The 27,935-nt window shown below is 44.9% G+C and overlaps 1 protein-coding gene across 12 annotated transcripts in view; it reads right to left on the reverse strand.

Annotated features, from left to right (window-relative positions):
- LOC129708437 (RNA binding protein fox-1 homolog 3-like) overlaps positions 1–27,935 on the reverse strand; it is a 1,476,502-nt gene that overhangs the window by 19,432 nt on the left and 1,429,135 nt on the right. For all 12 annotated transcript variants that reach the window (XM_055654200.1, XM_055654199.1, XM_055654194.1 and 9 more), the window contains 3 exons: positions 26,155–26,194; positions 12,065–12,132; positions 1,140–1,218 (listed from right to left, as the gene is read on the reverse strand). In XM_055654200.1, coding sequence (XP_055510175.1) covers positions 1,140–1,218; positions 12,065–12,132; positions 26,155–26,194 — 187 coding nt within the window. The remainder of the gene's footprint in view (positions 1–1,139; positions 1,219–12,064; positions 12,133–26,154; positions 26,195–27,935) is intronic.

Consider the following 27,935-nt stretch of genomic DNA (forward strand, 5'->3'; position numbering starts at 1 on the left):
TCATCAGATGGAAATTGTGAAGCTATGCCCAAGAAAACTCTGGAAGCTTGACAAGATTCTGGGAAGAAACATCATCGTCTTGTTGTTGTTAATAGATGGAGAATGTAATAGACACACATATGTACATCTGGTTATCTGATTATCTGACTATTTAGTTATCATAAATGATGGTTTATCATATATGATAAAAAGATGGAATGTTAATTCTGGCCAAATTGCAGGGACCAGGACTGAAATTGAGTAAAGGCTTCTGGGCTGCTAGACCATTTGGTCAATTTAAATGCGCCTTCTGCAGAAATACGGCACGCTGCAGAATGGTACCAGTTTGTCTAGAACCTAGATAAGAGCTGCAGGAAGAGAATGCAAACATCTGCAGATCCTGACAATTAGGTGCAAATTGCATGGAATGGATTGGATGAATGCAAACCAGACATACACATTGTATATAATGTTGCAAAGCTTTACTTTGCTAGATGTTGATTGGATTAAGCATTGAGCCTTGTCTGGGTTTCTTGAATATCTGGGTAAATGTTGCTATGTTTGCTTCCTCGCAGAAGCACCATTTGAATACATTGTATTAGTCACTGTATTATTGGGTTAGGAAAATGTCTATCATATACTGTGTTAATCGATATCTGTGATTGGACTGTATAGAGACCACCCCTATGTGGTTCGGCCCCTCAAGGTTCGGGGACCTATAAAAGACCACTCCCACGAGGTCCTGTGTTGATCTTCTGGGAGAACGCTTAGGACTGCGTGACCTTCTGGAGTGTCTCTGCTTGAGCGAGGATAAGGAGGGCTTGATCAGGCAGACACGTGGGTCGAACCTGCAATGGTTAGGTACTGTAGTGGGAATTGTAATAGTGTTTTGGCAAAATAAAGTTTAGATGCGCAAGTGCTTGACTCAGTGAGTTTTGACTGAAACTAGACTGGGGGGAAGCTTAGAACGAGCTAGTTCCAGATTTAAAACATGAAGACGTTCCGCTCTTTGCCCAATAAGTGTACACCCTGTGTGTTCCTGTCAGTGTGTGCTCGTGTGGGAAGTTTACGTGCAATGACACCCACTCACAAAGTACATGCTCGTGTTTGGTGTTCAGTGTGAAGTGCCAGTCACAGTAGGTGAGTTTATCGATGCTTACCATGGTGCCAACACTGTATGTTGCGGCCGGTGCAATCGTGTGATGGTATGGGTCGGCTGCTGCATAGACTCTGCCATAACTGGAAAACAAGGAGCAGCATGTTTATTATCAAACGTTCACGAGCCGCTATTTCTTCCCTAAAGAGATACAACGCCTTGTGCTGGGGTAACTCAACTAATCACTGGTCAACTGGTTCTTGATTTGTATGGGTGTCTGGGGTTATGGGTGTCAGAAGGCAGAAGAATAGAATTGAGAGGGAAAGATAGATCAGACATGATTGAGTGGCGGCCTAATCCTGCTCCTAGAACCAATGAACTTATGGTCAGGCCGCATCTCTGGATAGGTGATGTATCAGGTCGGGACCCTTCTTCAGACTGCTTGGGTGGGGGGGGGGGGGGGGGGGGGGGTGGGGGGGGGGGTTTGATAGGCGGTTAAAGAAAGCTGGAAGAGAGTAAGTGCAGGACAGAGTAAGGCTGGTAACAGGGTGACTCAGAGTTGCTAACTGACAGTGCCAGAGATACGGGTTCAATCCTGACTACAGGCGCTGTCTATATACAGAATTTGTACGTTCTCCCTGTGACGGCATGGGTTTTCTCCGGGTGTTCAGGTTCCCCCCACACTCCAAAGATGTAGAGGTGCGTAGCTTAACTGGCTTCAGTAAAAATTGTCAATTGATTCTAGTGGGTAGGATAACGTTAGTGTTTGGGGATAGCTAGTCGGCACAGACTTGGTGGGCCGAATGGCCTGTTTCCACGCTGTATCTCTAAACTGGATTAAACTAAACTAAAAGGTGGACACAGGTTAAATGGTAGGCAGATTGTTGGACAAATGCACGGGATGAAAGACAGGTGCAAGTTCAAGAAAGGGTGAAGAGTTGTGAATTGTGAAACCTGTGGCAAGTTTCGAGTTGCACAGTCGGTGGAATGGGTGGAGATGGGAGGAGAAGGAGGGAAGAAATCAGTGCAAGGTCAGCCAGGGGTCAAGGGTGGGGGAAGAAAGGAAGGGGGAAGGTTCTTTGGAGAAATGGGAGGAGGATGTTTTTGTGATATTTCTTTTCTATTGGGTAAAACGAATGTCCAATAAACCACTCTCATTCTGATAACAGCGTGCTCAATCCACAAGGCAGCCAGCATCATCAAGGAGCAATACCACCCTGGCCACGCTCCCATCTCAATCTTACCATTGGGAAAAAGGTACAAGAGTTTGAAAACAGTGACCACAAGATTCAGGAAGATTCACAAGATTCATTTTCTTCCGTACAACCACCAGACTCTTGAAAACTGCACAACACTAACCTCAACTATGAACAATGGACTATCTAAGAATTTGGGGGTTTTCTGTGCTAATATTGGGGTTATTAATGATTGATATTTTGTCGTCTGTAACATATTATCTATGCATGTTGTGTTAACAGGCCTGTTATGATGCAGCAGTTGAGAAATTCATCGTTCTGTTGTTGGTACAGTATTAAACACTCTTGCCTCTAGGAACCGATGTAACCGATGACATATTCAGAGCATCGCTGCCTGTGCATATCTACATGTAAGCTGCTAATTTTCATAAATTCTAGCAGAAGGAAAATATTTTTAAAAATGTCTTTGGCAAAATAGAAATAAAAGCAATATCTCTTTCAACCCCTGCAATAATAGTTGGCATTGCACCCTGCCTCGATGCTGCCAGTATTTAGATACAACACTTTATCTGTAATGGTTCACACCAGGGCAACATAATGGCACCTCAAATTATTTTGTGTATTTTACTTTAATAATGACTAATTTTTAAAATGTGTTGATTTTATTCTGTTTAGATATTAGTTTATTAAATTAGAAGCTGATTTCTCCCAGATCAAAACAGAAGAGGAGGCTATACTGACAGAGGAGAATTGTTGATAGATATGTATACTGGCATATTTTTGGTTAGAAACGAAACACAGGTCAGGTATACTGTTTGGTTTTGTTCTCAACGGAAAACATGCAATACTCCTGAACTTTTCTAAAGTGACTGCACAGTATCTTTGTTTGTTAATTGGCTTAATATACATTCATTATATTTCTCTGGTAATTACACCAGTGGTATGTAGAATGTAATACAGAGCCTTCGGCAGCGTGAGGGTACAGCCATTGAAAGGAAGTGGCAAGGAATTGCCCTTCTACTAGAGGGCACTACAGGGCAGATTTAACACATGCATTTTATTCCATGTGTGCATGGTCTTAGTTTGAATGCTTACATTGGACAATTTCCTCTTGAAATAACTCATCTTCTGCCACTACAACTAGCAGTTGGTATGTAAGGGACATCGGGGCTGCCGACTCTCACGCCTTGAGCGTGAGAATCACGCCCTCAAGCAAACTCTCACGCCCTCACGGTGATCAGAAATTTCTCACGCTCTGTGGTGAGAAATTCTGTGATCAACAAAAATTTCAAAACTCGGATAAACTGCATGGTCCGCGTGTGTTGGAGAGCCGGGGCTGAGGGAGGGATGGGAGCAGCGGGCGGATACAGATGCGGGGAGCCGGGGCTGGTGAGTTTGCGGGGCTGGCGAGTATTTGCGCGGCTAGCGAGTCGCTCGCTGCAGCTTCGGCCATGGAGCGCTCCGGACAGTGCGAGTGTCCCGGGCCGTCGGAGGCGTCGGAAGCGCCGCTGCCGCGAGAGTCTCTGTGCCGAAGGGACAGACTCTCAAAGGGGGTGGAGAGAGGAGAGAGGGGAGAGACAGAGACAGGGGGAGGAGACAGGGGGGTGAGAGGAGTGGGGGAGAGACAGAGTGGGGGGGGGGAAATGGGAGAGAGAGAAGAGGAGAGAGGGAGGGGGGGGGGAGAGAGGAGAGAGAGAGAGAGAGAGGGGTTGAGGGGGAAAAAAGAGGGAAGAGAGAGAGAGAGGGGAGGGGGAGTGAGAATGGGGGAGAGAGGGGGGAAGTGGGAGGGGGGTAAGAGAGAGAGGAAGAGAGAGGAGAGAGAAATGGGGGGAAAGAGAGAGAGAGGGAAAGAAAAAGAGGAGATAGAGAGAGAGAGAGAGAGGAGAGCGGGAGGGGGAGAGGAGAGGAGAGAGAGAGAGAGGGGAGAGGGTAGGAGAGAATGGGGAGAGGGAGAGAGGGGGAGAGGGGGAGAGAGGGGGGGAGAGAAGAGAGAAACGGGGGAAAGAGAGATAGATGGGGGGGCAAAGAAAAGAGAGAGATAGAGGGGGAGAGAGGGAAGGAGAGAGGGAGAGAGGGGAGAGAGAGGGGAGAGAGAGAGGAGAGAGGAGGGAGAGAGAGTTAGAAAGAGAGGGAGAGAGAGAGAGAGAGATGGGAAAGAGAGATGGGGGAGAGAGAGGGGGGGGGGAGAGATAGAGGGGGAGAGAGAGAGGGGGGGGGGGAGAGAGGAGAGAGAGAGCATCCTGGAGGACAACCAGGGGCTGCTGGAAGTAAGTACCAAGCACTGGGTAGAAACGGTGGAAGATAACGGACTTCAAATGGGGGTGGTTGGAGAAAGCATCCTGCTTGCCTGCTAGATTTTCACTTACTGTAACTGCAGGAAAAATGTTCCCGATGTTGGGGGCGCTCAGAACCATGGGTCACAGTTTAAGAATAAAGGGGGGGGGGCAGTTAGGACTGAGATGGAGGACAAACTTTCTTCACGCAGAGAGTTGTGAATCTGTGGAATTCTCTGCCACAGAAGGCAGTGCAGGCCAATTCACTGGATGTTTTCAAGAGAGAGTTAGATTTAGTTCTTGGGGCTAACAACATCAAGGGATATGGGGAAAAAACAGGAAAGAGGTACTGATTTTAGATGAATAGCCATGATCATATTGAATGGCAGTGCTGGCTCGAAGGGTCGAATGGCCTATTCCTGCACCTATTTTCTATGTTTCTATGCTTGAGTATATGGCAATAAAACTCGATCACTTGATTTTGAAGCATTCATGCATGGTGGAGGTATAATGTAGTCATAGAGTGATACAGTGTGAAAACAGGCCCTTCAGCGCAACTTGCCCACACCCGCCAACATGTCCCAGCTACACTACCTGCTTTTGGTCCATACCTCCAAACCTGTCCTATCCATGTATCAGTCTAACTGTTTCTTAAATGTTGGGATGGTCCCTGCCTCAACTACCTCCTCTGGCAGCTTGTTCCATACACCCATCACCCTTTGTGTGGATAAAGTCACCTCTTAAAAATCCCTCGGGCTTGGTCTCGCAATTTCTCACTCCCAACTCTCAGCCAATGTTGGCAGCCCTGGGACATAGTCAAATAGGGCAGCACAATGGCGCAGCGGTAGAGTTGCTGCCTTACAATGCCAGGGACCTGGGTTCGATCCTGTCTACGGGTGCTTTCGGTATGGAGGTTGTGCGTTCAACCTGTAATCTCGAGGGTTTCCTCTGGGTACTCCTGTTTCCTCTCACGTTCCAAAGACGTACAGGTGTGTAGGTCCCCAGTGGGTAGGGTAGAATGAGTGTGTGGGCGATCGTTGCTCGGCACGGACTCGATGGGCCAAAGGGCCAGTTTTCATGCTGTATCTCGAAAACTATATAGAATGGAACCCTTTCCAATATAAAAGGGAGACATTTAAGAGGGACATCGGGGATAACTTTTTCACTCTGAGGCTATTCGGTATCTGGAATGAGCTGCCAGAGGAAGCTGTAAAAACGGATACTATTACGACTTTTAAAAGACATTTGGACGGGAAGGATATAGACGGCTCTGGGCCAAGCGCAGGCAAATGGGGCTAGCACAGAATGTCAACGACTAGGCAGGGGAATGTTGGGCTGAAGGGCCTGTTTCTGTGTTAGATGGGCCTATGACTATGAATGTAATTGAAAAATAAACATGAACATTTCTTCGATCTGTCATTGCAACTGCTTCTTAATAAATGTGATAAACTGCATACGTTTTAGGAACCACAATGAAATAAAACATCTTTCCTCCTTTCCAAGTCCCTGGGGCTGAATGCCTGTCTACTGCCTAGCTGCTCACCGCTTATGCCTTGTGTGTTGAGCTTTGCGGCTGTTTAAAGAGTTTAAGGAATTTATCTTTTCATTACGTTCTTGTTATGAGCTAATAAATAATTTTTAATCGTACATTAGTTGCGAACCCGTTTAAAAATTAGCAGGTTGACATGAGTTAGTTAAATGAATGCTGGGCCGTTGTAACTGGGTCTGCAGCTTTATCGTTGTTCTGGGTCCAAGACAGACTTTTTCAACCTGCACACTGATCTGTGTGATTGACAGCCAACATCCAACATCCCAGATACTCTTTTAAAGTGACGGACTGCAAATGGTGTAGATAACAAGATGGCAGAGAGTGACAAAGCCACCACAGCACGGACACGGGGCATTCTGAGGGAATCGAGTCGATGAGGCTGCAAATGATGTCGCATTGTGGATGGCAGGTCCATCTTTCCACTACGCGGATTTCTGTTAAAGGACAAATGTCTGGACTAATGCCTTGACAAAGCAACACTCACCAATGAACTGTGGACTGTCTTGGGTTGCACGAAGGAATTTGGACTTTTGTTTTGCACTAGTAACAGTTCATTAAGTTATAGGAGCAGAATTAGGCCATTCGGCCCATCAAGACTACTCCTCCATTCAATCATCTTTGAACTGCTGATCTATTTTTCATTGATCTATCTTTCCCTCTCAAGCATATTCTCCTGCCCTCCCCCCATGACCACTGATACCCGCACTAATCAAGAATCTATCAATCTCCGCCTTAAAAATATCCATTGACTTGGCCTCCACAGCCGTCTTTGGCAATGAATTCAATAGACAATAAGTGCAGGAGTAGGCCATTCGGCCTTTCGAGCCAGCACCGCCATTCAATGTGATCATGGCTGATCATCCCCACGGATTCCAAGGATTCACCACCTTCTGACTAAAGAAATTCTTCCTCATCTCCTTTCTGGTACGTCCTTTTATTCTGAGGGTATGGCTGCTGGTACTACACTCTCCCATGAGTTGAAACATCCTCTCCATATTCACTCTATCCAGGCCTTTTACTATTTGATAAGTTTCAATGAGGTTCCCACTCATCCTTCAAGTACTCCAGCGAGTACAGGCCCAGTATTGTCAAACACTCATCATATGTTAACCCAATCATTCCTGGGATCATTCTCGTAAATCTCCTCCGAGACCCGCTCCAGTGCCTGCACTTCCTTCCTTGGATATGGGGCCAAATATCTGACTAGTACCTTATAAAGCCTCAGCATTACTTCCCGAGGGATGGGGTTATTAGTTTATTGCTTTTTTGTTTATTATATATTATCTATGTGTGTTATGGGCCTGTAAAGCTGCAGCAAGTAAGAATTTCATTGTTCACTTTGACAATTAAACACTCTTAATTCAAAAGCCAGAGAGCATCTGCCTTTGAATAAATCCACACGCATTTCATCCTTTAAAACAACTTGCCCTACAAATTAATTCAGTGATTCAAATAGAGATTAGATTCTCTGAAGAACGGCATTCGCCTTAATACATGTTAAAATATATCGGACCCAGCAAATTATTCACTGTCAGATTCACCTCTACCTTATTGCATACATTTGGTGGAGTGACCAGTTGGGCACTGCCTTCTCTAACATTGGGGATACCTCCAAGTGCTTTACAATCAATTAAGTATTTTCACAATGTAATCAGTGCGATGAAGGAAAAGTGGAAATTTTACAACGGTTAAATGAACTGTTCCAGCATTTCTAGCTACGGGATATTTATTTTGTTGATCATGTGCCTGCTCTTTAATAAGCAGTCCTGTGACTTTGTTGGGGTTGGGGATAAATGTGCAATGTTTATGTGAGTTTCACTATAGAAATAACGCTGCAGGTTGTCCCCAGGATATGAACACCTGACTTGTATATGTACGAGCCCTTCACACAAAGGGTGGTGGGTGCATGGAACAAGCCGCCAGAGGAGGTCGCTGAGGCTCGGACTATCCCAACTTTTAAGAAACAGTTAGACAGGGACATGGATAGGACAAGTTTGGAAGGATATGGACCAAACGCAGGCAGGCGTATATGGACGGGAAAGGAATGGAGGGTTATGGTCTGAGTGCAGGTAGATGGGACTAGGTGTGAGTAAGTGTTTGGCACGGACTAGAAGGGCTGAGATGGCCTGTTTCCATGCAGCAATTGTTATATGGTTATATAGGTGGGACTAGTGTAGCAGGGACATGTTGGCCAGTGTGGGCAAGTTAGGCAGACGGACCTGTTTTTACACTGTATGACTCTATTAGCGAGTGTTTGGGAATGTGACGGAGTTTTCTAGTTGCTGTGGAGCTGCAGGAAACCTCAACCACTGTTCATGGCCCATGGACATTGGAATTTGTCTCTGGAACTGATACGCTACAATTGCTCTAAGAACTGAGGGGTTGCACAGTAGTAGATTGCTGTCTCACAGTCCCGGGTTTAATCCTGAATACGGGCACTATCTATATGGAGTTTATACGTTCTCCCTGTGACCTGGTTTTCTCCAAGTGCTCTGGCTTTCTCCCACTTTCCAAAGACGGGCAGGCCTGTAAGTTAATTGGCTCCTGTAAACGGTCTCTAGTGTGTAGGAGAGAACTAGTGTGTGTGTGATTATTGGTTGGTGTATACTCCGTGCGCCGAAAGGGCCTGTTTCTATGTTGTATCTCTAAAACTAAAACTCAATCTAAAAACTATATTCTGCACTCTGTACTTTCCCCTGTGTAGGCACAGTATATCCTTTTTGATGTAATAGCATACAAAGCAGAGCTTCTGACTGTACCGCAATTCACGTGACAATAATACTATAATATTATAAATGGACATAAAATTATAAATGGACTGGACAAGCTAGATGCAGGAAAAATTTTTCCCAATGATGGGCGAGTCCAGAACCAGGGGCCACAGTCTTAGAATAAAGGCGAGGTCATTTAAAACTGAGGTGAGAAAAAACTTTTTCACCCAGAGAGTTGTGAATTTAGGGAATTCCCTGCCACAGAGGGCAGTGGAGGCCAAGTCACTGGATGGGTTTAAGAGAGAGTTAGATAGAGCTCTAGGGGCTAGTGAGGCAAAAATTATGGGGAGAAGGCAGGCACGGGTTATTGATTGGGGACAATCAGCCATGATCACAATGAATGGCGGTGCTGACTCGAAGGGCCGAATGGCCTCCACCTGCACCTATTTTCTATGTAATAAGTGTTGCATTGGAAGATTATACTTTGAGCCTTAATATTTTCATTGCCACATGTCAGCTAAAACATATAAATGGCCTACAATTTGTGGTAGAGCCTCTGCCTCACAACGCCAGGACCCGGGTTCTATCCTGACCTTGGTTGCTGTCCGGGTGGAGTTTGCATGCTCTCCCTGTGATGGCGTGTGTTTAGTCCGGGTGCTCTGGTTTCTCCCACATCCCAAAGACCTACAGGTTTGTAGGTTAATTGGCTTCAGTAACATTGTAAATTGTCCCTAATGTAGGATAGTGTTAGTGTGTAGGGATCGCTGGTCGGCACGGACTCAGTGAGCTGAAGGGCCTGCAGCTGAGCGGTGTCTCTAAACTAACCTAAACTAAACTTGAAATACACTTTTTTCTGCAGGTTTGGTGGCATCCTGCAAACATATACATATACAATCGTGAAACTACATGCAGGAACAATGTTCTGTAACGTACATTAAGGGATGCGGGGAAATAAAAGGTTCATGCCAGGGAAATTCGCAAAACTTACACGTTGATTGTTTGCTGCCAAACAGCTAGTCATTTCACTCTTGGTAAGGCCTGCAATATCACTGCTTACTTCTTCCTGATCCTGATACCCTCATGGATGTAATTTTCATGACTTTGGTGAGATGGAGATGGGGCCAAAACCTTTAAGGTGAGAGGGGCAAAGCTAACAGGAGATGTGTGTGGACATTTTTTTTACATGGGGTGTGGTGAGTGCTTGGGACGCGCTACCGGGGATGGTGGTTGAGGCAGATACGCTTGTGGCATTTGAGAGGTTTTGGATAGGCACATGGATACAGAGGAATATGGATTATACACAGGTAGATATGGCATCATGTTGGGCACAGACATTGTGGGCCCAAGGGCCTGTTTTTGTGCTGTGCTGCTCCATGTTCGATACTCTATAGACATCAAAAAGCTGTGTGGAAATCCCATATTAAATGTGTTTTATCTGAGTGTCGCTGGCAAGGCCAGTATTTATTGCCAGTCACCGTTTGCCCTGGAGAAGCTGCTCTGGCTGAGCTGGTGCAGTCATTGTGTTGGGGATGGGCACGGAGTCATTAGGCCGGGTCAGTGATGGTGAAGGAACAACAGGTATCCATGTCCGCATGGTCTGTGACCTGACGGCAGTTGTTCCCGCCACCATGTCCTTCCTGGTGTGAGAATGTACACAGCATAGAACGGTACGGTCTGATAAACAGTCCCGACGACCCTGTGCCTGTTCTCCCGAGATGCTGCCTAACCTGCTGAGTTACTCCAGCACTATGTATTTTTGTGTTAACCAGCATCTGCAGTTCTTTGGTTGTACATTATCACTTGCCAGGCTTTGTCCACTCCCGCCTCTTTTCCAGCTCCCCCCCCCCCCCCCCCCCCCCCCCCCCCCCCAATCAGTATGAAGGGTCCCGTCCCGAAACGTCACCTATCCATGTTCCCCATAGATGTTGCCTGACCTGCTGAGTTACTCCAGCACCTTGCATCTTTTTTTTAAGAGGTTTGTAACCAGGTCTAACATGGGAACATATGGCCGGGGTAGTCGTGAATAACAGTGGAGGTGTATTTTCAATGAGATATTCAAACAATGGGACCATTGTCTATTCATTCAGATCAACTCACAAGGATTTGACTAAACGCAGAACATTTTCTCTGTTCTCTCTGACCAACAATGTTAAACAAATGCAGATTCAAGTCTTTCTTAGTCATTTCTTTACATTGAAAGAAAATTACTGAGAGTTTAATAACATATTTTAGAAATGTATTCCTCTTGTAATGCTCTCATTGGATGGGTTGATCATCCATTTGATTGTCTCCTTTTTGTAAACCAGCGTCTACAGAACCGTGTTTCTACATAAAACAGAACCGCACAGGAACAGGGCCTGTGGTCGACAAAATAGAGTAAAGCGATTTGGCCAGAGCTGCTGGAGTAGGTCGGTGAGTGATTGAAATGTACATCGTGGATGGCACACATTATTAACACAGTGCACCAGAGCTGGTAGGAGTAGCTTTTTATGAGCTGCCATGTAAATGGACAATTTGTTCTAGACACTGTCAAGTTTCTTGAGGGTTGGAATTGTGTTCATCCAGCCAGATGTAAAATATTCTATCACACGCTTGACTTGCCCTGTAGATGGTTGAAAGGCTTTGAGTTTTAGTTTAGTGTAGTTTTGAGATACAGCGTGGAAACAGGTCCTTTTCCCACCCTCGCCCATACACACTAGTTTTATGTTATTCCACCTTTACATCCACTTTCCACACACTAGGGGGAGGTTACAGAGGGCCAATTAACCTACATCTGTGGGAACGGGGAGCAAACGGGAGCATCCGTAGAAAACCCACACAGTCACATGGAGAACGTACAAACTCCATACAGACAGCACCCATAGGCAGGATCGAACCCTGGTCTCTGGCTCTGTGAGGCAGCAACTCTACCGCTGCGCCACCACACTGCATCAGTCCCTTGTTACTTTAACACCATTGCAACAGCCCTCAATTTGTTTACAATCTTGCTGATGCGCTCAATATTTGACCATCGTTACTTTTTGACATCAGTTAGCAAAGCGGGCTGGGTCCAGGAACTTAAGATGCACTTGGTAAACTGTACTGTTTAAAATACAGTCCAAGCCAGATAGTCCTACTCCATATAGACACCCTGACAGCCAGCAGGAGTCGGTGCTGTCAACAATGCTTTGAGATGAGTGTAAGAGGTGAGAGGACACTTCCCACAACAAGAGGGAGTGAGCCGACAGACTGCGCGGCGAGCCGGCGTTTGCTGGTCGTACCTGTCGCTGTAAGCAGCTGCAGCAGCAGCGGCGGGCTGGGCATATCTGTACGCTGCTGCGTAGCCCCCCTGGAACAGAAAGAAGAGCTTGGTTAAAAAAAGACACAACGTGCTGGAGTAACTCAGCGGGTCGGGCAGCATCGGGTCGGGACCCTCCTTCAGACTGATTTTAATTGAGGGGGTGAGAAAGCTTGGATAAAGAAATGACGGAGTAATCTTGTGGGTCAGGCAGCATCTCTGGGGAACATGGATAGGTGACGTTTCCGGTTGGGACACTCCTGCATTGATTTTAGTCGGGGGAGGAAAAAGCTGCAAGAGGGGTGGGGGTGGGCCAAAGCCGAGCAAGTGATAGGTGGATATACAGATGAGGGCTTTTCTTCATTTGGCAGATGGCTGGACAGAGATGAAAAGACAAAATACGTGAGATCAGGGGATAAGCACATAAGGATAGATTAAAAAAACACAAAGTGCTGGAGTAACTCAGTGCAGACCAGGCAGCATCTCTGGAGAACATGGATAGGCAACATTTTGGGTCGGAACCCTTCTTCAGGTTGATTGTAGTAGGGGGCGGGGGGAGGGGAGCAGGGGTGGGGTGGTTGGTTGGAAGAGAGGTGCGAGTGGTACAAAGAGATAGAGATAGATGGATGCATGTGAGGTGGGTGGGTGGTTGATAGGCAGATGGTTGGACGAGGCCGGAGATGAAAAGATGAAAGGTGTGAGATAAGGACATGTTGGGAAAAGGCACAATGTGAATCCAGAGGAAGGAATATATGTGGCAGGGGATGGGGACAGGGCGAAATGGGTGCTCATCCCCGTGGGTCACAGGGAGAGGCGGAGAAAATGGGGAAGGGGTGTTTGCAGCTTAGATACCTAAAATGAAAGAATTGAATGTTTGTCTGAAGAAGGGTTTCGGCCCGAAACGTTGCCTATTTCCTTCGCTCCATAGATGCTGCTGCACCCGCTGAGTTTCTCCAGCTTTTTTGTGTAACCTTGAATGTTTGTACGGTTTGGTTAACACTTCGAGCTGCTCAAGCTCAGTTAGGTTGTGTGTGTGAAGGAGTGGCACTGATTGCTGTCAGTGATATTTGCTCTGGAATGCAGAGGCAGTGAAACGCTCAGAGACGCAGAATGCTGGAGTAACGCATCGGGTCAGGCAGCATCTCTGGAGAGAAGGAAAAGCTGATGTTTCAGGTCGAAACCCTTCCTTAGAGTCAGGTAGTGAAACGGTCAGGAGGGCAGAGCAGGGGGTCAGGGGGCTTTAAAGTGAGAGGAAGCAGAGAAGCAGAGGGGTATTGTGCAGCCATCGCCGATTACCGCCATTTGGATTTGTCTTATATCCGTCTTAAACACAAGGCCGGGACAAACTCCGCCTGAAATTGAAGTTAGTGCAATATACATAAATGAGGTACAACTATGAACAGCTTTTAGTGATCATTGATGTTGAGAAGTCTGCGAGACATGTTCGCTGGCGTCTTGACATGACCCACTGCTGTAGGTAATTGGTTACCCACATTCTCAGATGACAGAACGACCATTTAAACAAACAGACTCTTTAGAAAGCAAACAGCGTTAATCCTCGCCTGTACAATGCTAAACCAGCGCACTTCCTCTAGTGAATTATCTTGACTTTGGAAGATTAAAATCTGTGTAAACATTGAAATCTAGCATCATGGAATGATTAGCCCTGTCAATTATTCGGGTCTTTCTAATTCTTACACTGTTTTTCAGAGAGATGCTTTGGATTTATTAAAACAAATCTCATCTTTTTGTAAATTACAAGATGGAATAATATGCTGAAGTGCTCAATTTTATCCTTTCGAAACGTTTCAAAAGATGCTTTTAGATTTGTAGCTCTTTCAGACGCTTTCTCATCATTCATGTGAAAATAATGGTATTATGGATTGGGTGCTGCTGCTTGGTGCTCGGTTTGAACTGTGGTCGCAAAGCCCTTCAGTAACACATGGATGTGTTTATAAGTGACACTCTGGAGAATTGATGTGCCCTGGAACCATCCATTTTGCCCTCTCCAACACATTAATTGCTAACACCAGACTGAAGAAAACAATTTAAATGTTTTGTGGCACTGCAATAATCCTATTGCTGTCAGTTTTACCGAGTTGGAAATATCACAGAAGTTGCCCTGCCCAGCTTAATGGAATGATACCAATGTTATCAACACCAGAGAAAGGAAAGAGAGTTGACAAGACAATGAACTGGATCTGTTTGCTGCGCTTGTCTTTCTGTTGTGACTTTTACGATACCAGGACAGTTCAAAGTTGTTATCTAGAACATTTGATAAAACTACAACCTGGGTCTAGTGGAAAAGTGCAAAAGAGGATGATATGGTTTGCTTGCCTTCATTGGCCAGGGCATTGAGCATAAGAGCCAAAAGGTCATGATGCAGTTAGAGGACATAGTCATACATTGTGGAAACAGACCCTTCAGCACAACTTCCCCATACCGACCAACATTACCCATCTACACTAGTTCCACCTGCCTACATTTGGCCCATGTCTCTCTAAACCAGTCCTACCCATGTACCAGTCTAAATGTTTCTTAAACACTGCGATAGTACCTACTTCAACTACCTCCTCCAGAAACTTGTTCCATACACCCACCACACTCTATTCCTCCCATGATTGAAGATCACCCCCTCATCCTCCTGTGCTCCAAGGAATAGGGTCTTAGTCTGCTCAACCTCTCCTGAAACCCAGGCCCCTGAGTCCTGACAACATCCTTGTAAATCTTCACTGTACCCTTTCCAGGTTGACACCATCTTTCCTATAAGATGGTGCCCAGAACTGAACACAATACTCTAAAAGTGGCCTCGCCAGCATCTTATACAACTGCAACAACCTCCTAACTTCTATATTCAATGCTCTGACTGATGAAGGCCCTTTTGACCGCCCTATCTACCGTGATGCCACTTTGAAGGAGGTTTTATAGGACTTTGGTGAGGCCGTATTTGAAGTATTGCATGCAGTTCTGGTCGTCCCATTACAGGAAGGAGGGGGAGGCTTTGGAGCTTTGTCTAGAGAATGATGCCTGGTTTAGGGGGTATTAGCTACAAAGAGAGGTTGGGTAGACTTTTCTCTGGAATGTTTTCTCTGGAATGCCGGAGGTTAAGGGAGATCTGACAGAAGAATATAAAATGAAGAGAGCAGTAGATAGGGTGGGCAGTCAGAATCTTTTTTCCAGGGTGGAATTGTCAGACTTGAGGTCATAACTTTAAGGTGAAAAGGGCAGAGTTGAAAGGCGATGTATCGGACAAGTTTTTTACACAGAGGATGGTGAATGCCTAGAACACGCTGCCAGGGGTAGTGGTGGAGGTAGATATGACAGCAGCATTTAAGAAGGCTTTTGGATAGGCACATGGATATACAAGGCATGGTGGGATATTGATTATGGGAAGGCTGGATTCAGCACAGGCATTGTGGACTGAAGGGCCTGGTCCTGTGCTGTACTGTACTATGTGAAAAACATCCTTTTTATCAGTGGAAATGAACAGATCTCACGAGATTGGTGTTCAAGACATTTCCCCAATGATAGAGCAACTTCTCTTTATTTTGAACACAAGGACCGCTTTTCAGTATATGGTCAAACGCTCAAAGTGGCACAGCGGGTAGAGTTGCTGCCTTACAGCGCCAGGGATCCGGGTTCGATCCTGACTACGGGTGCTGTCTGCACAGAGTTTGCACGTTCTCCCTGTGACCACGTGGGTTTCCCCCAGATGCTCTGGTTCCATCCCACACTACAGGTTTGTAAGTTATTAAGAAGGAACTGCAGATGCTGGAAAATGGAAGGTACACAAAAATGCTGGAGAAACTCAGCGGGTGCAGCAGCATCTATGGAGCGATGGAAATAGGCAACGTTTAGGGCCGAAACCCTTTGGGTTTCGGCCCGAAACGTTGCCTATTTCCTTTGTTCCATAGATGCTGCTGCACCCGCTGAGTTTCTCCAGCATTTTTGTGTACCTCAGGCTTGTAAGTTAATTGGCTTCGGTAAAAATTGTAAATTGTCCCCCAGTGTGTAGGATAGTGCTAGTGTACGCGGATCAGCGGCCAGCGCGGATTCGGTGGGCCAAAAAATCGAAAAAATCTAAAACTAGTCCAGGGATGGGAAGGCATCGCAGACAGCGACGGGCAAAGGTGAGTGCATGCATGGACACTTGTAGCTGGCAACGCTGATGTTCAGGGTACAAGGGCGACCTGTCAGAGCATTTAGTATTTCAGCGGAGCTTGCTGTACGTGAATCAGGCAGGCGTTGAGACTTCAATAAAAGACGCAGCAAGTGTGGCATTGACAGATCGATCCAAAGCCTCAACACTGTTAAACCCCTCTCTGTGTGAAGCACAATGTTAATTAAAACACTGGGTGTACAACCTAGGCCATTGGCATCAAGCCATCTCATTCACTTTTCAAACAGCTATTGAATGGATGGGACTGGGTATTGCCCAGTCCCATGGAGGGCTGCCTGCCTAATGAAGCCATCCACTCCCTCCCCCTCATGCAACTTTTAGGCTCATTAACATTCAGAAGGGATTTAAAAAAAATATTAACCCAGAAATTAAATTAAAAAGTAAGAGAAATTACGCTGAAGATAGCCTCAATTATACAGCTCCTCAAATAAATCTCGCATAAACCTTTCAGAAGGATCTTAAATGATTCCTAAACAGCAGCCCTCCTCTCGAAGGTTAATAGTTGTTACTTTACAATCATTGTCAGGCAATAAATCCATGGTAATTTCCTCTTGGTACTCTGATCATCTGGATTCAGACCCCAGCACCAGCGACCACTATCTCCCGACCACCGTTCCCGTTCCATCTAACTCAATTCTATTGATGGAACTTTTTGTTGACCACAGTGGCAACTAACGTCTCGTGTGGATTATTTGGAGTATTGCGTGCGGTTCCGATCGCCTCAATACTGGAGAAATGTGGAGGCTTTGGAGAGGAGACAGAGGAAGTTTGCCAGACTACTGAAGATAGACACAGGAAGCTGGAGTAACTCCATGCGGGTCAGACGCTCTGCAGAATAGGTGACGTTTCGGAGGTGCTGTCTGAGCCGCTGACTTACTCCAGTTTTTTTGTGTCTATCTTCAGTTTAAACCAGCATCTGCAGTTCCTTCCTACATATTTACCAGAATGTTGCCTGGATTGGCGGGTAGTAGCTATAAGGAGATGTTGGGCAATATGGATTGTTTTCTCTGGCATGCTGGAGGTCGAGGGGAAATCTCATAGAAGTATATACATTTATGAGAGGCATGGATAGGGTAAACAGTCAGAACCTTCTCACCAGGATGGAAATGTCAAAGAGGACATAGCTTCATGGTGAAAGGGGCAGAGTTCCAAGGCATCATGTTCGGCATAGGCATTGTGGTTGACGGGGAATGTTCCTGTGTTTACTGTTCTATGTTCTATGCGATGTGCAGGGCAGGTTTTTTGAATTTGCTGCCAGGGGTGGTGGTGAAGGCAGATATGATAGTGGTGTTTAAGATAATAATAATAATAATAATAATAATAATAATAAATGTTATTTATGGGCGCCTTTCAAGAGTCTCAAGGACACCTTACAAAAATTTAGCAGGTAGAGGAAAAACATGTAAGCGGAATGAAATAAATAGTAGAGACATGACCAGTACACAAATTAAAGACAGAATTCAATTTAAAACACAATATGAGGCAATTCAATCACAGATGAAAAGGGAGGGGGACGTGGGGCTAAGGGTAGGCAGAGGTGAAGAGATGGGTCTTGAGGCGGGACTGGAAGATGGTGAGAGACACGGAATTGCGGATCAGTTGGGGGAGGGAGTTCCAGAGCCTGGGAGCTGCCCTGGAGAAGGCTCTGTCCCCAAAACTGCGGAGGTTGGATTTGTGGATGGAGAGGAGACCGGCTGATGTGGATCTGAGGGACCGTGAGGGTTGGTAAGGGGAGAGGAGGTCAGTGAGATATGGGGGGATAATTTTAGATAAGCACATGGATATACAGGGATTGTGGGGGGATATGGATCAGCTGCAGGCAGAGGAGATTGATTTAATGGCTTCATTTTTGACGCAGAAATTGTGGGCTGAAGGGCCTGTTCCTGTGCTTTTATTGTTTCGTGTTCTATACAGCATCCGCAGTCAGGATCGAACCCGGGTCTCTGGTGCCGTAAACCTGCCCGCTGTGCCGCCTGTGCTGTCTTTACGTTCTCCCTGTGACCACATGGGTTTTCTCCGGATGCTCCGGTTTCCTCCCACACTCCAAAGACGTTCAGGTTTGAAGGTTAGTTGGCTTTGGTTTAATACATTTTCCCTGGGATAGTGCTAGCGTACGGAATGATCACAGATTGGCTGAAGGGCCTGTACCTCAAAAGTCAAACGTCTCAACTCAAAGAAGAGAGTTAGGAAATCCAATCAAAGCATTAACTTGCAAAATTCCCAATCTAAAACCTGCTGCACACAGGCCACCAGACATATGTAACACGGGGAACAACCTAAAGATTCAGGACAATTTGGGCATAAGCAAGTATTTCCTGATTCACTTGTCCTTCTGGTCCCTTCTCTTGCTGCATCTGCCCAGCAAAGTATTAGGCCCCGGTTTCTGGGCATTCTGTAAAAGACACCTTCAAGTCCACTTGCTCCGGGACTTTCTTGGAATCCCGATCCGATTTTGCCAATTTCTTTCAGAAACAGCCCAATATTTTCTTTCTCTTCGAATACATTATTTATGGAAAGAGCCATAACAACAATCTCAAAATCTTCCTGAATAGGTGTTACTTAAAAGTGTGCTTAACTGTGCTTAAATTCTGCACATCTCTTTGAGATGATAGGATAGAAATACTCCTGCTGTTGCAAACCGTAAATGAATGTTATGGTGGCAGATGAACACAAAGTGTTCTGGAGTAAGCCCCGGAGCAGTAACTCTGGAGGAGACATGATGTGGTCAGTATCCATATAATGGCATATCTTTGCTGAACTTACTTCTGAAAATCAGTTCCACTGAAATAGAGTAATAGAATCATGCAGTTTAGAACGAGGCCCTTCGGCCCAAATTACCCACTCCGACCTACATGTCCCAACTATACGTCCCACCTGCCTGCATTTGGCTCATATCCCTCTAAACCTATCCTGTCCATGTACTTGTGCAAATGTTTTTTAAATGTTGTGATATTGGGGTGCCTCAGGGATCTGTGTTGGGTCCTTTGTTGTTTGTCATGTACATGTCTGGATGAAGGTGTGGTAAATATATTTGTGTGACCCAAGATGCCTCAAATACCTCTTCCGGCAGCTTGTTTTAATGCATTTGTGACTACACCTTGGCAGGACAAATCAAAATAGGACGTACATGGTAAATGGTACCCTTTGTGTAGGGATCTGGGTTAAAAAAGTTCCTTCCTAATATGTCTTTCCCCCCTTCAGCTTAAACCAATGTCCTCTGGTTTTTGATTCCCCTACTCAGGATAAAAGATTGTGTATTTACCTTTTCTTTGATCTATTCCTCAGAAGTTCAGGGGTCTTATACATGGTCTATAAAAGGCAGGTTCATTGGTATCATTTAAAAATAAATTGCTCATTATGGTATGAGTGCAGGCAGGTGGGACTAAGGCAAAATAAATTTGTCCGGCACGGACTTGTAGGGCCGAGATGGCCTGTTTCTGTGCTGTAATTGTTATATGGTTATATGGTTATATGGTTATATGGTGATAGTATACTTATGTACCTGCCTCAACTACCTCTTCCGGCAGCTTGTTCCATTTACCTAACACCCTTTGTGTAAAAAAGTTCCTAATATGTCTTTCCCCCCCTCAACCTCTCCCCTAATAGCTCAGGCCCTCTAGTCCTGGCAACATCCTCGTAAATCTCCTCTGCACCTTTTAACAACATCCTTCCTACATATAGCAGGGTGACCAAAAACTGAACGCAATACTCCAAATATGGCGCCCCCAATGTATTGTACAAGTGCAACATGACCTCCCAGCTTCTGTACTCAATACTCTGACTGATGAAGGTCAATGTGCCGCAAGTCTTCTTGCCCACCCTGCCCGCCTGTGATGAAATCGCGGAAGTGCTCTCCATACACACTACCACATCACGCATCAAACACATGTATGCTAGGCCTGGTGGTGTGGGATCAGTGCTTTTCTTGGCTAAAGGCACATTTTGAGTCCGCAGGAAATTTCAGCAAACTTATTGTTGGCATTGTGGATGCCTTTTCTTTCATAATTTACAGGTGGCATCCAATGAGGACGTTCCATGTCCAATCTGGTCCGATTGTACAGTAAATGCTTTCAAAAGCGTGCAAATATTGACATCCTGCTGTTCAATGAGATTTTGGCCCAGAAATTAATGCGGGGAATTTAATTGATACGTTGCTATGTTGGAAATGATGTGAAAAATGGTGCATACTCTTGGCAATGGGAGCTTTGCAATCTCCTGTGGGGAGTGTAGTCAGTAATTTACACCTGAAAGTGTGCCAATTTGTAAGTAAATAGTTCTCACCATTGCCTAACCAACTTCTTGGCCTGAGTATATGTGTGTTCTTGCACATGTGTGTTTTTGTTTACGTGTGTGCGTGGACGTGTGTGGGTGCGCATGTGCATGGGTGCATGTTTGCGTTTCAGCATTTGTGTGTGTTTGGGCGCATGTGTATGTATGTGTATGTTTGTGCACGTGTTTGTGTGCATGTGTGTATGCTTGTGTTGTGTGCATGTGTGTGTGAGTTGGGTTATGTGTTTGCATGTTTGTGTGCATGTTTGTGTGCTTGTGTTTATGTGTATGTGCGTGCTTGTGTGTGAGATGGGTTGTGGATGTGTGTGAAGTATGTGCGTGTGTGTATAAAATTATAAAAGGACTGGACAAGCTAGATGCAGAAATAATGTTCCCAATGATGGGGGAGTCCAGAACCACGGACCACAGTCTAAGAATAAAGGGGAGGCCATTTAAAACTGAGATAAGAAAACACTTTTTCACCCAGAGAGTTGTGAATTTGTGGGATTCTCTGCCACAGAAAGCAGTGGAGGCCAATTCATTGGGTGAATTTAAAAGGGAAGTTAGATAGAGCTCTAGAGGCAAGCGGAATCAAAGGATATGGGGAGAAGGCAGGCACGAGTTACTGATTGTGGATGATCAGCCATGATCACAATGAATGGCGGTGCTGGCTCGAAGGGCCAAATGGCCTCCCCCTGCACCTATTTTCAATGTTTCTATGGGGTGTGGGTGCATGCATGTTTGCACGTATGTGTGAGATGGCTTGTGGGTGTGTGTGTGTGTGTGAGATGGGCTGTGGGTGTGTGTGGTGGGCTGTGGGTGTGTGTGTGTGTGTGGTTTGTGTGGTGTGGTGTGTGTGTGAAAAATGGCCTGTGGGTGTGGGTGTGTGTGAGATGGCTTGTGGATGTGGATGTGGGTGTGCATGTGCGTGAGATGGACTGTGCGTGTGGGTGTGCATGTGTGTGAGATGGGCTGTGGGTGTGGGTGTGCATGTGTGTGAGATGGGAGCTGTGGGTGTGGGTGTGTGTGTGTGTGTGAGGGGGTGTGCGTGTGGGTGTGCGTGTGTGTGAGATGGGCTGTGTGTGTGGGTGTGCATGTGTGTGAGGGGCTGTGTGTGTGGGTGTGCGTGTGTGTGAGATGGGCTGTGCGTGTGCGTGTGCATGTGCAGGGGCTGTGCGTGTGGGTGTGCGTGTGTGTGAGATGGGCTGTGCGTGTGCGTGTGCATGTGCATGTGCGTGATGTGTGAACTGTGACTATTTTCATAGAACCACAAATCTAAGTACTTGAATGACACCATTTGGCCCTTGACCCTGCTCCTATGTTCCATGACCAACCTTGTAGGAATATGCTCTCTCATTAAGTTGGGCTCTGTAAACAATTGTACCCAAGGCAAGCACAGGATTTGGACCATATTTCTTCCAGAATAAAGTTTGAAGCCATTAGTCATGGACATTAGCCACAGCTTGTTTAAAAACCTGCAACGGAGGAAGCTCTCCAATTTTTCATATCAATCTCATTGCTATTATTGCGATGCATTCATGGAAACATGATACAGTGTAGGGCTTGGATACACTTTGAAAAAAACTGCAAAAGAGATAGTAGAAATGTGACTTTGATTCTTGCAAGCTAAAATTCTGGGCTAGTTATTAAGCCTCCGAACTAATGTAATTGTTTAAAATTCATTCGTACGGTTCTTTAGACCACGGGCTAACCTGCTAAAGGAAGCCTTGTTGTGTACAAAAGCAGTTCTTTGGCTTTTGAGTCCTAAGACACTTGTAATCAAGGAGTAAGAAGCTCAATTAAAGCACACACCAAATTTGCACACATATTTCTTTTTCTCATCAGGGTTTACTTCAAAGCTTGACTGCGTTTGTCTATTGAACGTACTCCATAGAATGGCCAGCCAATTGCCCTTGGACCTCTTCACCAGGTTTAATGGACAGCTTTTGTTCTTAATTAATTAATTTGTTTACGGCTGTGAATATGATGTTTTTCTGCACAGGGTTTTACAGTATGGAGATGTGGGCATCTCTTTAATAGTGACAGTAGCGAAGGAACTCAGCGTTGCATGAATATGAATGGCAACCCTTTGGGATATTGTGCGGTAGGATTGCTCCAGGCTAGCTATTTCCATGAAAACCAGTAATGTATCGGTACTGGCTGTAGTGGAAGCAGTGACTGACTTAACGTGCCACAAACTTACAAAATATGTTTTGCATTATGGAGTTGTGCAACATTTAAAGTTGTTCCTTCCCCCCTCTGCTCCTGGAATACCCCAAACTATGGGCTGTGGTTGGCATATTGTGGGGCACAATCTGCCAGCCAGCATCGTCCTGTTGCCTTGCTGTTCACTCATTTCCTCCACACATGTCTGACATGTCGATTCCCCCACCATCAGTGTCACTGTGTTCCTCCTGTAGCGCAAACACCCACACACACTCGCGCACACACACACACAGGCACACCCACCCACTGACACACACACACACACACACACACACACACACACACACACACTCACTCACTCGCACACACTCCCGCTCACACACTCCTCACTCGGTAAACCTTCTTACATAAGGCTCTCCTTGGGTGGAACCCAATATCTAATAGACTTGCTGTATTCATGCCTGTACACTGTAGATATAGATGATTTGTCAGGCCACATCATGTTGGCTTTGGTGGACAGTTCCCCAGCAGAACAACTCAAATGTTGTGTGTGCCTCTGTCTGTGCGTGTGTACAGGGAGTTGATAAGCAGTTGGATTTCTGCATGGTGAATCACGACTTATGATCAGGTGATATCAAGCACAGGTAAAGCAAATGCAAGACCCAGACCAATATTCAATCCTGTTGAATAAAATAGCCTCAATAAATAGTTTATAAATTGTATGTTAGATCTCAAAATAAAATTTAAATACTTATGCAAACTCCTATCTAAAAATGCCATCAGATTCAATACTTTCAAGGTGGTTGAAAAGAACTCTATACCAGAATTGGTTAACTTGCGAATTAACACCACATTAGACTAGAGATAGAGTGTGGAAACTGGCCATTTGGCCCACCGTGTCTGCGCCGACCAGCATTACTCCAGCATTAATCTACACATTACGAATGATTTACAATTTATAGAAGCCAATTAACTGTGAGGAAACCAGAGCACCCGGAGAAAACCTAAGCAGGTCACAGGGAAATGGTACAAACTCCATACAGACTGCACCCGTAGTCAGGATCGAAACCTGGGTCTCCAGCTCTGTGAGGCAGCAACTCTACCGCTGCACCACTGTGCCGCAGCTTCAAAGTAGTTGATAAACCAGTGAGAGAACAACCTTATCGCGGGACCACAGACTCCTCGGGTCCTACCCGTTTCTGACAGAGCCGCCCGCTGCACGGGGCCAAGATCATTCAGACTTACAAACTGTCGATTGTCTAACTGTGACAACAGTGTCAGAAGGATCGTTATCCCTGCACTGTGCCCCAGCCTGAAACCATTCTGTAAACACACCAGGGGAGCTGCACAAGGAACTCAACATGTTATACTATACACTATGCAACAGTAAACTTGTACTTCAGAATCTTAAAATAACAGCATCTGTGGGTTTCCTGTGGCAGCACTGGATCTCTAAAAAGTTAAAAACTACGGTTTCACATTTATGGTTTTATTGTTGATTTTGTACATTTAATGATTAGTTTATTAAGTTAGAAGTTGGTTTGTCATAAAAATAAAACAGTAGGGGGGTGGATATATGGATGGAAAAATATTGTAGTTCAAGGCAGCACAGTGATGCAGCAGGTAGAGCTGCTGTCCTCACGACACAGAGACTAGAGTTCAATTCTGACCTTGGGTGCTGTCTCTAAGTGTTTGCACGTTTTCCCTGTGAGTGCGTGGATTTCTTCTGGGTGTTCCGGTTTCCTCCCACATCCCAGAGACGTGTGGGTTTGTAGGTTAATTGGCTTCTGTGAATTGCACCGAGTGTGTAGGCAGTGGGAACGTGGAATAACATTGGGCTAATGTGAAAAGGTGATCAATGGTCAGCATGGCCTCGGTGGGCCAAAAGGCCTGTTTCCACACTGTATCTCTAAACTAAACTAACTGTAGTTTCATTTTCAATTGATACGACACTTTTAAAAGACACTTGGACAGATACACGGATAGGAAACGTTTAAAGGGATATGGGCCAAACGCAGACAGGTGGACTAGTGTAGATGGGAGATGGGGCATCTTGGCATGGATGAGTTTGGCTGAAGGACCTGTTTCCATGTTGTATCACTCTATGTGTGCAATGGCACCTTTATGTCTTCAAAAAATGCGCTGATTAATATTACCATTAAATAAGTTATAAAGTGATGTTGTTAAATGTGATTAGAAATTCCGTTTCTGCGTATATGTTACATGTATTGTAAACTGCTACCTTGTAGCGGTATTTTATATGGGAATAAACTTGCTAGATCTTCAGACTCGTTCATTGATCCTTTCTTGGCCACATTCTTCCACAGATTGGCTGTTGTTAAGCAATGGTTTAATAACATTCTTTCAATAGGGAATTTAATAGGAAAGCAGCAATCTCTCATCTCATTATTACAAAATCGTTAGGATTCAAGTTCTAACTTGTAACTACTAGGTATAAATATTCTTTTTTGAGATTTATTTTGGTTTGAATATAATCTGCAGCCAATGTACTTTGCGTTATTTAATAGGATAAATTTGTTGAAAGTGATTCACTCTCCTCCTGATAACTTAGTTATCTCTGAGTTTTTAATACTTGTTAATGCTGGATTAAGGGGACTAATTTAGTTGGGAGCCAGACAAACCGATTCTATGTTGGAGCAATTCCATTTTATTTTTCTGATATTAGATTAGGAACCTGGGGGATATTTTTTTTACACAAAGGGTAGTGTGTGAATGGAACGAGCTGCCGGAGGAGGAAGTTGAGGCAGGCACTATTGCAAGGCTTAAGAGGCATTTAGACAGGTACATGAATAGGATGGGTTTTAGAGGAAGATAGACACAAAATGCTGGAGTAACTCAGCAGGACAGGCAGCATCTCTGGAGAAAGGAATGGGTGATGCTTCGGGTCAAGACCCTACTTCAGACTGAATTCAGAAGAAGAGTCTCGACCTGAAATGTCACCCATTCCTTCTTTCCAGAGATGCTGCCTCTCCCGCTAAGTTATTCCAGCATTTTGGGTCTATCTTCGATGTAAACCAACATCTGCAGTTCCTTCCTACACATTAGGTTGAGAGGGGTATGGGCCAAGTGCAGGCAGGTGGGACTGGTGTAGATGGGGCATGTCGGTCGGCATGGGCAAGTTGAACTGAAGGGCCTGTTTCCACGCTGTATGTCTCGCTATGATTCTTTGATTTGTCGAATCTCTTGAGCCAAGTACATGAAGTGTGGCTTAATGCTCATCAAATAGCAGCCACTTTATGGAGGTAGACTTATTGATTTGTAAGTACAATATTTGCATTGTTTGACACTTGACTGAATCCAATAACATGAGCAACATCAGCTGTAGGACAGGATCAGGTTGCGTATTAAATTGCACAATTCCCATAATGGGATGACAACTGTCAGCTGAGACCTTTGCTAATCACTTGACTATGATCTGATTTAAAAACAATACTCACGTAGATTTCTGCCCCATAAAACCCATCCTGGTACACAACTCTGCAAAACAATAGGAAGAGTACCGATTATATTTTGCATATTTGATTATATTAAAAAAAACACTCCCATAAACTCAGTTTGATCGCAGGGCAAGCTCGGCTAATGAGCAAAACCCGTCCACTCTGGTCTCACTTCATGCCAATCCAACAAGTTCCATTCCTTTGTCAAATGAAGCTTGTTCAAATTGAACCTTGCTTAATATATACTGTCCCCAGAAGGCATGCAGCGTTCAAGATGATCAAGTAACTGAGATACATATATATATATATATAGTTTTCTTGTTGCCTGTGTGATAACCAATGCCAAAAGGAGGTCTGATTTTGGCATCTCTTTGCTGGAGATTGACATTCTGCAGGCTGTGTAGGAGCCTGGTGTGGGTGTACAGCACAACAGGAGGATTTCTGAGGTCTTCATTCAGATGTCACAGCTTAAATCCTCAGAGCCTGAAGGTACTTTTTAATCACAGGTTTTAATCACAACCCTCTTCTTCTCCCAAAATCTTGCACCAAAAATTTAAAAAAAAAAAAAAATCTCCAAAAATCAATTCCATGAATTCACAGATACGCAGTGTTTCAACGGAGCACTTGGCAGTGGTTCATAAGGTTCATTTATTGTCACATACACCAATTGGTGTAGTGAAATTTCACTGGCCAGGTTAGACATACAATTAAATAAAAATGGTGAGATTGAAATATAAGGCTCTATAATATCTGTAATTTCTATATCAATCTAAAATTTGTTGATATCCACATATAGATGTCCCTTTTTCCGGATCAGATGATGCTCTTGCTGGTAAATTCTATTTACTTTATACACCAGCTCTTTGCGCTTTTGATTTTTAAGGCTAATGTTGGGAAATAGGTGCAGTGTAGGAGTGAGATCATTGTTGCCAGATGAAAGTTTTAAACATGACGCTAACCTCCAAAAAACAGTGACTTGTTAACTCAACACTGAACTCCCCAAACGTTGTGCAAGGAATATATTATTTGCAATCCAGCTACTAATGACTTTCTTTGCAGGTTTTGTTAAGCTTCAAATTATATACGAAACATGAATAATAAATGCAGGTGATCTTAAAGGATTTGTTGAGGTTTGCCTCCAGATCTGTTACACCCTGGTAAGATGGTCACAATAAAAATTGTTAGTCTTAATTTCCTTTCATGCTGCGCTCTAATAAGCAAACCCAAGGAGAATTTGGCTACATTTGGATAGGTAACTATTTTAAGGAATTGCATTGTTTAATTTCTCAAGGGTGATGGGTGTATGGAACACATTGCCAGAGGAAGCAGTTGAGACTTGGACTATCCCCTTGGTTAAGAAACAGTTAGACAGGTACATGGATAGGACAGGTTTGGAGGGATATGGACAAAGCGCAGGCAAGTGGGACTAGTGTAGCTGGGACATTGATGGCCGGTGTGGGCGAGTTGGGCCGAAGGGCCTGTTTCCACACTGTATCATTCGATGACTCTAAGCTGAGGAGGATCATGGTTATCTTGTGTGCTAATGTGTGTTGGGTCCGATTACAGGCATTGACTATCTGCTTTGAATCTCTGTCAGTCGCACCAAGCGTAACATAAAAACTGAAAATGCTGGAAATACAGTGTAGGGCAGGCAGTTTCAGGATAGGAAGGAAGGGAGAAGATATTTCGGGGAAATAAGCCTGGCCTTTGGTAGATTTGTCCTTCCCTTGTTTGGCCACGAAAGGCAATTGAAACATTAACTTTGCTTTAATCGTAGACAC

The sequence above is a fragment of the Leucoraja erinacea genome, chromosome 23 (assembly GCF_028641065.1).
Source record: "Leucoraja erinacea ecotype New England chromosome 23, Leri_hhj_1, whole genome shotgun sequence".
Lineage (NCBI taxonomy): Eukaryota > Metazoa > Chordata > Chondrichthyes > Rajiformes > Rajidae > Leucoraja > Leucoraja erinaceus.